The 11,947-nt window shown below is 37.9% G+C and overlaps 1 protein-coding gene across 2 annotated transcripts; it reads left to right on the forward strand.

Moving 5' to 3' along the window:
- Nucleotides 1-8,078, forward strand: LOC135263004 (ADP-ribosylation factor-like protein 13B). Of its 2 annotated transcripts, none has more exons than XM_064350527.1 (10): nt 1-117; nt 2,811-2,918; nt 3,640-3,710; nt 3,832-4,057; nt 4,789-4,894; nt 5,661-5,875; nt 6,080-6,197; nt 6,375-6,609; nt 7,258-7,359; nt 7,804-8,078. In XM_064350527.1, the coding sequence occupies exons 1-9, from the start codon at nt 98-100 to the stop codon at nt 7,311-7,313; spliced, it is 1,155 nt and encodes a 384-aa protein (XP_064206597.1). In that variant the 5' UTR covers nt 1-97; the 3' UTR covers nt 7,314-7,359; nt 7,804-8,078. The 2 variants fall into 2 exon arrangements, with proteins under 2 accessions (XP_064206597.1, XP_064206598.1); XM_064350528.1 differs by having other exon boundaries at nt 7,814-8,078.
- Nucleotides 8,079-11,947: the final 3,869 nt, after the last annotated feature.

The following is an 11,947-nucleotide window of genomic DNA, read 5'->3' on the forward strand; positions in this document are numbered from 1 at the left end:
GGCTTTTCCATCTGGTGACATCAGGATTAAAGGTATTATTAGCACCTGATTAGCTGTTCCCTGAGTGAAATGCCTCAGAAGAAGAAAACACAACAGCATGGACACTGACTTCCTACTGTAAGTGAATAATTCAAATTCTATGCTATGCTATATTTCTATATTTTGATTGAACATGATTCATGTATAGTCATTTTATAATCTTCTATTGTATGGACACCTGATGGACTAGCTAACACAGGTACACAAACAGATTTAAACTAGATTTAAACTATTTTTAAAGCTACTTTATAATGAGAAGCGCTCCAAAAATGTCCTTTGACTTGTTACAGCTGCGTAATCACAGCATTTCTCTTATAAGTCGCAGGAAATTTTTGGCGTGCTTTTCATCTTCTAGCAAATTTAATTAAAAATAACAACAATATATAGGACCAAGAGAACCAGACCAGAGTAAAGGTTAGTTCACACACACAACCATATGGTAGCTATCGTCTGGCGAGGTGCCCCTGGGTAACCTCACTATTTTTAAAAAAAAATTGTTCGTATTAGGCCTGTCAGCTTTAATGTGTTAATTTATGAATTAACTTTAATTAAGGTTAGTAATAACAACAGTACAAAGATGGGAAATCTGGTCATAAATGGGAAGGCAGTTGGGAAATCTGGTTTGGTGACCACCACAGCCAAAATAAGAAAATGTGATTAATAAAAGTTTTATCAAGTTAATCGTTAAAAAATAATTGCATGAGTTAAAACATTGACATTGACAGTCATAGTTCATATTTCTTTTCTTTTTTACCTTGCTGTTTTTTTTTGTTGATATTTTGTCTTTCATAGTTTTTTCATTGTTTCAATGAATAAAAAGCGCTGTACAAGTAATTTAATCTTTACACGTCCTTGGTAAAACAGCTCAAGTGAGCTAGTGATGTAGGTTACCGTATAATAAACCAGAAGTGGTCCAAAGCTGGGCCAGACATGGCTTGTCACATCAATATATTGCTCTCTGTACTAACAGCTCACTTGCCAGATATGCCAATATTAGTTTGCAGCTGGGCCAGAGCTAGTTCATATTACTGAGTTCCCAACTATGCCAGACCTGGTTCTTGTATATCTAGCTGTTCTTTACATAGATACATATAATTACATCATGATTTAGACATCCTTACATGTATTAGTATGTTGAATACCCATGGTAATGCAGTTGGCAGTGGGTGCTGGATAAAGTTGAGGGTAAGGGGAGGTGAGGCTCAATCGCAGGGTAGTGATTTTAAGACTCTTCGGATTAAAACATTTATCGTCAGAGACATAAAGAGGCTTGGTGTGCTGACAACAGTTTAATTGACTCATTTGCTTATAGACAGACAGCAGATGCATTGGGCAACAGAGATTAGTCTTCAGACAGCTGTCATGGCCCTTATAAGGTGTTTGTTTTCTGTCTTCTTTACCGAATGTTGAATAAGTACAGTGCTGTCTAATGGGGCAGTGTTATCATGTCATGCTGAAGGAAAATTTAATATGTGAAAGAAATTCAAGTAGAAAACCAGCTGATACTGAAGTTTAATGAGTAATAACTGCTCCCAAATGCTTGAGAGACTTTTAGTTCTTTACTGACATTTATGATGACTGCTGGCTGTAAAATGGCTAGCTTTGGTGAATTTGGGGGTTTGTGGTCCAAAGCAAGAGAATACACTTAAGTCCATTTTTCTATTTAAACTTGGAGACACATTGAAAGTAGCTGCCCTCTTTTACATGAGTGCCGAATGTACACATAAAATACCATAATTACAAAGGAAAAAAGTAGTACAAGGTAAATAAAATATTTAAAATTCAAAAACTAAACATACAGTAAAATAGTAACTAAAAAATAAAAAATAAAATAAAATCAATTTTAAAAAGAAATTTAATTAAGATTACCAAAAACATTCACTGAAAACACTTACAATTCTGACTAACCAAATTATTTATCATCATTCTGAATTATTTTAGAGACACTAAAATATTTAGCTTCAGCATTTGCCACCATAGTATTGACGGGACTTATACATTTACCTAAAGCCGTCTCTACATTAAGAGTTTGAGAAATGTGAAATAGATCACTGTTATGGACATCATGAATAAAATTCATAATATTTCTCTTATTGATGTAAAGCAAATCTCTTCAGCTCTGATGCTCTAACACAGACAATAGGACAATTGTAACTAGCACCAAGATGAAAAACACCATTACTCACATTAGTCATCTGGTCTATTGCAAAATATAAGGTTGATAAGAATAGATTTTCATAGATGTTTCAAGTGTGATGAATTCTGTGATAATCTGAGTTAAGTTCAAATCAGAACTGACCATCTTACATTAACCAGAATTGTATTTTAGCAAAACAAAATTAAAACGAGCAGTTTATTCAGAATCTACAAAAGCAGAGATCAAATCATGAAATTTATCCGTGGCAAATTCAACAGATGGAGGGCGATAGACTCAAGTTATTCTGACCCAGGAGTAACCTTGAAGCTAGAAATTAAAATATATTTTACAATGAAACTGACTGAAGCACACAGACAGCAAAGTATGATCTGACATAAATGGCTACACCACTGTTCCTTCCAGTTCTATCAGATCTAAAAATATTGCAGCTTGTGCTCCAGAAAATGAACCTTTTCTTTACCCAAATAGTAAGTGAATGCTATTCATATTAGCAGTTAAAGTTTGTGAAATGTAAATTGAAATCTTATCTGGGATCCAACTGAACATTTAATGATGTGGTGTAGTCAGCGAGGTGCTGGCTTGCTGTGTAACAGCTGGGTCTGGCCACCTCTAGGTATGAACTTAGGAGACGGTGGTGGCCACTATGCAGCCCTCAGCTGAATGTGTTCAACCTGACGAGCAGCTTCTCTAGCTGGATCTCCCAGTGCCAGCAACCCATAAGGTAAGCAACAGAACCAGCGGAACAAATATGTAGAATTTCCAATTATGCTGTGCTTTTAATAAAAGTTGATTACTATTTTGAGAAGCATGCTCAGGTTCTAATTGTACTTTCTTATAACCTGCTGTCTAACTGGGCGCACTCTTCAGTCTAATCTTTACAGTTACTGGATCATGTCATTAGTACTGGCTGTGAATACTGCCACTGCTTTGCCCAATGTTACTCAGAACAGACATCTCGATTCTCTTTAGTTCTACAGCTGTCTGTGGACTTTAGAGTTCTGTTTGTGCTGGCGGTCAGCCAATGCCTCATTAAGATCAGCAACATTGACTTTAAAGAAGCCTCTTGGCAGAGGGGTCTGACTGAATCATTAAACATTAAAATGTGGCCGGGGACAGTTTTGTCTCTGAGCCTGAATTCAGCAGTGATGACAAGTGAGTACGATTGTAAACAGGCCTTTTTAAACAATGACATTACTATTATTGTAAATATATAACATTTAAGACTTACAGTTGGCAATCATAAACATACGGTTGATCCATGTTATCATACAACATTCCATATTCTGCTATATCAGAAATTTTATTCAATGCTATGCTTTTGCTTTTACAGCAAAGATTTGTGTGAGTTCATCTGTCCTGTGCACCATATTAATGTGTTTGTTAATGCATTAGTGTACTGACTGCTGACTGACTTGTATTGACATTCCATCATGTATTCACAGGCAAGTGACCATACTGATAGTCGGCCTCGACAACGCCGGAAAAACGTCCACAGTGAGGGCAATCTTGAAAGGTGAAGATGTATTAACATGCAGAACAACATTATAAGAAGTTGCACTTTGCTAATTTGCTGGGAGGCACTGAATTGCATCGCCTTCTCCCTATTTCTTATTTAAAAAAATATTTTTTTTCAGTGCCCCTGGAAGAAGAAGGCACCCCTAAGGGATGTGTGCCCACAGAACTGAGAGTGGACAACTTTCTGGTCACTGTGCTGGAAGTGGGTGGTGCTTCAGCGGCTTGTGAGGCCCATGGTATCATATTTGTTGTTGACTCCTGCGACAGGACACGGGCAGAGGAGGCCAAGGACCTTCTGACAGACCTGCTAAAGCAGCCCTCGGCCGCTGGAAAGCCCCTTTTAGTGTAAGAGCCACTTCCTTTTTTTACTTTTTGCAGAGATATTGTTGAAAAAGTGCAAATGACAATGGCTGGCATGTTACCACAAAATGAAAGATGTTCTGATATGCATTGTATGGTTTATATAGTTGAAACTACATTCTTCTGTACAGATATTTAGTTGAGGCATTGCCATTGTTGGATTTAGACCATGCGTGGCCAGAGATGGTTTCTGGATTTCTTCCCAAATTTTTCAGCCATTCAATCAGCCTGATAATTTACTTCATAACATTTTAGCCACATTTCTTGATAAACTCACAAATGACTGCTGAAGATTAATCTTATGTCCCTAAGTGGAATGTTTTCAGCTAAATGGTCGACCCAGTGTTGTATACATCTAATTAGCTAACTGAGCTAAGGTAACTGATGGAAACAAAAACCTGTACAAACCATTCCTCCTGTAATGGAAACTCCCCCCAGATTTAGAATACTTGTTCTGTGTTCAAACATTATTTCATTAATTAGGGAAGGATCATTTTCAAATAAATCCTTGCAATTCGCCTTCACTTGTCAGCCCAGATCCACTAAATTTATCAAATTAGTTCATATTATTTCACATATTAAAGTTACGTGACTTGATTGCTGAAGTGGATTACAAAACACCATACGATAGAAGAGTTTTCAGTTATTATGATATGACAGTGATTTCTGTGGAAATAAGTTTGTGATCCTGTTTTTTTAATGATTTCATTTTCCAGGCTGGCCAACAAGCAGGACAAGACGAACGCTATGCTAGGCAGTGAGCTAATTGAGATCCTGTCACTGGAGAAACTGATCAGCCAGAGCCAATCTCTCTGTCATGTAGTAAGTGCTGCACCCTAAGCTACAAAAATATTGTCTGTGAAACAACCCAGAGAAACAGTCAGGGACAACTGACAGGGAATGTCAATGCAATTTGTGGAAGAAAAGGGGTGGGGGTGTCTCGCACTAGAGAGAGGTGAGACTAATGATAAACCAGAATAACTGGTTATGTTTTCCCATTGCATTACATGTCCGTAGCTTGAGGTAAATTCGGAAAAGCGTGACAAAGTGAAATTAGTGTGTGGCTTTGAATAAATGGACTTTCCCTGAAGTGCAGAGGCTGCTGATGATGAGTCACAGCACTGTGTAAATGCACACAAGCCAACCATATTTGTTCAAGTTACTGTTACCTTGCCTTGCCTTACTGAAATTGCTTTTCCTTGGTGGCTTCAGTTGAACTTTGCCAACGGGACAAAAAAGAACACAGAGCTGGCTTTAAAAAAAAAAATTTTTTTACCTATAAGTAACCATACCTCTAGCTATGCAGCTAGGGTTCCCAGATGTCCAGTTTTTGACCGGTTTTGAAATGATTTGTTTATGTCCAGGCTGTTCTCCTGACAGGACAATGTAGCCTAATGTTCGGTCTGAGTAAATGATGGTAGAAATTTACCCATAGTTTCTAACAAATTTTCATGTCTGTGATTCGGTCGGGTACTCAGGGGTGAGTGGGCGAGGTTGAAGAAGGAGGAGGAGTCTTCTTTGATGGTAAACACCAAAAAATCCTGCATAGTACACCTTTAATGATTTATGGGTTTTGCCTCTCTGCTAGGAGCCATGCTCTGCTTTGCTGGATATGCGCAGGCTGTCAGACAGAAAGACACTGCAGGGCCTGCGGTGGTTGCTGAGGGCCGTGCGCCTTGACTACCACAAGTTGTGTGCCCGTGTGGCCCAAGACTGCAGGCAGCCTGTGAACCATGAAGAGGGGAAGAGAGAGAAGCACAAGAAGGCTGAGAGAGGGCAGAGCAAACATAAAGAAGTGAAGAAGTATGTGCACCCTTGCGCTTTCCAACCCTGCCTCCTCCCAAACAGCAGTCTGTGTGAAGGCTTCAATCACAATTCAGTCTCTGTCATTAAAAAAAAAGAAAAAAAAGAAAAAGGGATTAATCTGCTTACACTAAAACTAATTGTAGTTGGTCATATTAAAAGATACGTGCAGGTTCTCATCTAACTATTTTATCTTCTGTGTAGAGTTAACACTGGTAAAACCAGACTTCGTTGCAAACTGAAGCCACAAGAGAATGAGAAAAAGATGACGAAGAAAAAGACAGGGGACAAACTGCAGCCCATCGGAAATATCCTCAATAAGGTCATACCACACATTATTATTCATATATATGAGAATATCAATCTGAAACCAGCAGACTGAGAAAACCTTGTTCAATTCTCTCCTGAAAAACCCAACAATGCACCCATATTTGGATACTCATTTTTAGCAGCTGTTGGTTGTCAGTTATTTATTTATCTGTTTGTTTTTTGGCTGCAGGAAAGCACAATAAACAGGAAATTGAAGAAGCAGCAGCAAGTGAAAATGAAGAACAAAGTGAAAAGAAGACCAGGCTGTAAGGAAGAGGAGGGGGAGAGGGGTATGGAGGCCGAGCAGAAAGGGGAAGGACACAGAGTCGCCCTTCTGCCTGGGGACTGCAAGAGGCCAACGCATAAAGCCAAAAGAGTGAAGGAGACCTTTCCAGAATCATCTGAAAATTCCAAAGCAAAGAAAGGTGCAGCTTACAACCAAAATGCAGAGTCAAGTATGAGATCCTAGATAATGGCAATAGAAAATCTGTGATATATGAGAAGTGAGAGTGAGAGTTAAACGTATTGAGCATTTAAATGGTGCAGAGTATATTTCACCAAAAATGAACTATTGTTATTTTAGTCACTAATACTATGTATACAGTGATGAAAGTTTTCAACACACTGTTCTGGTTATCCTTCGGCTGTGCTGAATAGTAAATGTGCATCAGAAGGAGTACCAAAAGTCAAATACCATAAACATTTGACAAAAACATTCAGAAGGTATAATTCATACTGTATGCACCATATATTTTGCATATCAATTAAGTGATACTCAATTAATTGAGCTAATTTCTCACACGGGTGGCCTTCTCTATATCCTCCTCATATGGTGTGTCTGTCAAATGTTTGGGGAACAGGGCTTGCAACTTCAAGGCTGAAGGTTGCTGTTGTACCCTTAAGCAAAGTACTTAACCTCAACTGAATATCCTGCTGTATAAATGACTTGCATGTAAAAGATTTTAAACTGTGATAAGCTTCTGATAAGCATCTGCTTAATGCTTAAATTGTTCTAGGTACTTTAAATGTATTATATTGTCCTAAAAGCTAAACCTTACACCGCTTCTTTACAGGGAAGAAGGAAATGGAGAAGAAAAAGATGACAAAAGTTACTAAGAAAACAAGATAAATTCTGCAGAGGTAGCAACTGAATATTCCTTTCTTAAAAACTTTCGGTAAGTCCATCATCAATATTCCGATAGTCTAAACTAGATACAGTGCCAGTAGAGTAAACGGTAGTATGTAATAATGCTTTATATTGGCTTTAACATTAGTTAAAAATGATAAAATATGCAAGCTGTAACCAGCAAAGGTAGTCCCACCTCCAGTTGAAAAAATGCAGAATATTAGAAAATCGTTTTTTTTTTTGACATTGTGTATACTCGTAAAAAAAAACTGTCTACACTAGATTATTTTTTTCCTCAAATATTTTTTGCACATCAGAGAAGTTTACACTACATTCATATAAATATTTTTTTCATCTCAGCTTTAGTATACTTGCAAGTTGTACCTTCATGCCTTGCATGACACCAGACATAGTGGCAGGGAGCAGCTTAGTATTGATTTCATCTCATTAGTTCAGTGTCTATTAAAATGTTTTCTCCCTCTCTCTCTTGTAGATTTGCCCAGAAAAACAGTCTTAGCTCTGAAAGCCTGATGGGAGCAGGCTAACGGAAGCAATACCTCCCTGGTCCTGCATGTGATGCCATAGCTTGCTTACTCCTGGAGCACCGTGGTTTATGAACATGCTGTGAATATCACGACACACCAGAAGAAGGAATGTCGACATTTGCCTATTCTGCTTCACTTAGAGACAGAGAGGGTTTGGTGGCAACTCTCCACACCAAATCTCAACACACTTCTGGCCCTTAATAAACCTTCATTGTTGCAATAATCATGAAACTATGCAATTTGTACAATAATCATGAAAGTATGCAATTTTCTGCTGTTAGTTTTTTTCCGCTTTACCCTCGAATGGGTTGATGTGATTAATTACTGCACATTGATCCTGAACGCTGAGGACAGACAGGTATGGCCATTTATTGGAAAAAACAGTTCTCTTTTTGTGGATTCAAAGTTCTTTTTTATACAGTTCAAAGCAAAACAGTTCCAATAGGCTGGAATGCAAGTGAGGAAGACAACATTTCCCCGTGTAATCTCTTTACTGTTAACAAGGTCCATTTCTGTGCTTCTGTCACACGAGTACTTCCATCCATCCATCAATCCATTATCTGTACCCGCTTATCCTGGGCAGGGTCGCTGGAGCCTATCCCCAGCATGCATTGGGCAGAGGCAGGAATACACCCTGGACACACACCATTCATTCACACCGATGGGCAATTGTTTGAGTCTAATTAACCTACCTTTGGACTGTGGGAGGAGTAAACCCACATGGCAAGAACATACAAACTCCACACAGAAAGGCCCAGGCAAAGAACCCACGACCTTCTTGCTGTGAGGCAACAGTGCTACCCACTGCACCGCCGTGCCGCCGCCCACATGGGTGCTTGTAAAATTTTAATAACTCACAGAACAAATATGTTTTAAAAATATTTACATATAAAATTTATTATTTACAACTTTACAACTAAAAAAATATTAAATCGTTTAAAAATCTGTGCTGCTGAAATCCTGCACATAAAATTCCTCAGAGTCAGATTTTGTATCCAGAGATCCAGGTTCTTCTGTTACAGCCTCGTTGGAATCTGGATACACATCCTCTTGATTCTCCGGCGGCAGAATATCAAGCATTTCTACATCAACCGCAACGAGATTTCCAGACTCGGTCACATTCAGGTTCCAGTTCTGAAGGGAAAAAATAAATAAACAAATTTGAGTGAGCTCCTGTACCATTCTCAGATGCAGGCAATAGTTTCTTTGCAGCCTAATGAAGAACAATGAATAACACCAACACAATTGCCTCCACTGAAATAGGATCTATGCTCACTCCAGCACGCAGCTGTCTGAGGAAGCTGCAGGTTTTATCCAACAGTTCATCTGGAGGTGGTACCGCAGTTTCACTGTAGCACATCAGACGCAAGTACTCCGAGGTGTAGAGCAAGAGATTCCTAAAAACAGAAATGGAAGCTGCTGCAAGTTCATCAACATCACATAATTCAACACATTTCACAGACCATTTCATTGAAAGTACAAAATTATTTTCAGGAATATGTTATACAATGAATAATCAACTACTTATCCTTACGTAATATCTTCAATCCTTAATATCCATACTTGTCTTTGGGTTCAGATGAAAACATCTACATCTATGTTTTGTAACTTACAAAGGTAGTCCTCTTAGTTCAGGTTCATCAAATAATGCAGTGTCTTGCTGGACCAACCAAAATCTCTCCACAGAGGTGTGACCTTTTTCCATCAGCCAATGTTTCTATATAGATTCAGAAAACAACTACTTTATTTACAAGGTACAGTAGATAAGGCTTTGTCATAGTGGCTAGGTTAAATCAAGACAGGCAAACCCCCCAATACAATGGAGAATAAATACTGTCAAAGAGTGGCAAGAAAGCTGACCACTTCATTTGTTGAACTTTCAGAGCAATGTCTGCAAATAATTCACCAATAAACAGAAGCCAGTAAGCCCCATAGGAAAAATAATCAATTGTTTGCAGGAAGATGCATCAGCGTGCATTTAAAGCAGAGCGAAAGAACAGATGTTTCCCCAAAACACACACTTGCAAACCAGCTGTAGTTAATGCGCAAAATTTCAAAGAATTTGTTATTGAACAAAAAGTAGCATACTTAAAGCAAACATCGAGAGAGAAATGACACTTGTTTTGTGACCGGAATATACGATGCTTGATGTCTGGTCCTCTGTTACACCATTTAATTTCAACGCATGACTCACGTATTGAAATGTGGCCCCTGTACTAGGCTGGTATACAAGTGTGCCGTGTGAAGCTAGCAAAAATAAAGATATTAAAGATTAAAGATATTCATTTTATATATCCAGTGAAAAACGTAATTGCACAGTCTATGAAGAATATTGTGGACAAGTTATAAGAATACTGAGGACAATTATTTACTTATACCTTTTTTGGAGCAATATTTTTTATTTATTTACAAAAACAAACTTAAATGAAATTGACATGCTATTGTGTTAAGATGATGATATGGAAGTTGATAGGACATTTTTTATTACCAATTTATTAGTTATATATGGGACATTTTACATATACAAGAAAAAACATATTTTAATTAATTCAAAATACAACTTTACGGACACAAGACAATATTACAAACAAAAAAGCTAAATGCACCCTAAACGTTTATCAGTCCTTTTGTTTATTATGATTATATATACCCCTGACTCTGTGTATATATGTTTTATTTATTTATTTGCTTGTTTGTTAGAATCTTTATTGTTGTTGTCAATAATTGCCATTGTTTATATATTATTCTTTATTGTTATTGTTGATCATATTAATGACATCTAGCTACAGCAAGGACCACAATGGAAATAAGTATTGTGATTTTTTGTTATTCTTGATGCTCTTTTAATTGTGCATGTACATTGGTGTTTGCAACCATGTAATTGTCCTTTTAAAGTGAATCGTCAAATAAATAAACTAAACGAAAATGACTGTCTATTTTAAGAAAGACTGGACTTTTGCGAGGGTGTGAACCTTTCAAAATAAAATGTAATGTATTAAGGTATAAATTTATTAAGGTATAAACGAAAAACAGTTTTCCTCAAATTTAAACAAATGTAATTTCTGCTTGAACAATATCAAACAAATATATTTCATTAAAAAACTCGAAATGCTGCCTCGCGGTTGTATGCCTCCGCCAACCAGCAGTCAGTTTGGATATGAAATGTCATCACTTCATCATTTTATCCTATTAGACATTTGTGCGAAACTTTTTCATAATTAGCGTATGAATTCTTGAGTTATGCAAAGTGTTTGTGAGGTCACAGTACTTGATCTTGACCAAATTAATCAGTTCATCCTTGAGTCCAAGTGGACGTTTGTGCCAATTTGAAGAAATTCCCTCAAGGCGTTCCTGAGATCGCGTTCACGAGAATCAGGACGGACGGAAGGACGGACAACTCGAAAACGGCTGTGCCGTGGCAGAGGCATAAAAATGTGTAGCTTCGGGGCTAACGTAGCTAGCTCACGACCGTATATGCTGCCTGGATTGGAAATATTTGGCTTTTTCACATCTTGAGAGGCGGTTGTGAACGCTCTTTTTTGGGAGTATGGTAAAAAGAGACAGTGGTTCTTCGATGGTTATCTGTGCAAGTGTTGTAGTCGTGACATTCGTATTACACTGCGCAACGTTGTGACATCTAGTTGTTAGGTTTGTTGACAATAACCACATTTTCCCGTTTCTTTGCGCTACTTTTGCAGCCGCAAACTAGTCAAATTGCGCCTATGTGGCAACTCTAAAAAATGACTGCGGTCCTTGGCCATATTGGAGGATTTTACCATCCCATAATTCCAGATTCCTACTATAAAAATTCAGTTTATTGATTGATTGACTGGAGTATTGAAAAGGCAACTATTAACTTTATCTGCGGTAGATTTCCGTCGCAATCAGGTTACCGTAAAGAGCAATGAAGACTGCGCAGAAACTTTTAACGTGCGGATAGCAAAGCCATGCACATTTAACTAGACAGGCCAGCACGCCTTCAGCTAATTTAAGCTTGTGAAGTCCCGGAAGTAAGCCTGTTCTGCGCGTGTTGAGGGCAAAACATTGGAGCTCCCATTAAAGTGAATGGGGAATATCAGACTTTTTAAGGCA

The sequence above is a fragment of the Anguilla rostrata genome, chromosome 9 (genome assembly GCF_018555375.3).
Source record: "Anguilla rostrata isolate EN2019 chromosome 9, ASM1855537v3, whole genome shotgun sequence".
NCBI classification, from domain to species: domain Eukaryota; kingdom Metazoa; phylum Chordata; class Actinopteri; order Anguilliformes; family Anguillidae; genus Anguilla; species Anguilla rostrata.

Bases quoted from the DNA above. Each gene is read 5' to 3' on its own strand.
- LOC135263004 (XM_064350527.1), top strand. From the start codon at position 98: ATGGACACTGACTTCCTACT. The intron at 118-2,810 runs GTAAGTGAATAA...GGCCACCTCTAG, and splicing joins ATGGACACTGACTTCCTACT to GTATGAACTTAGGAGACGGT. The intron at 2,919-3,639 runs GTAAGCAACAGA...ATGTATTCACAG, and splicing joins CAGTGCCAGCAACCCATAAG to GCAAGTGACCATACTGATAG.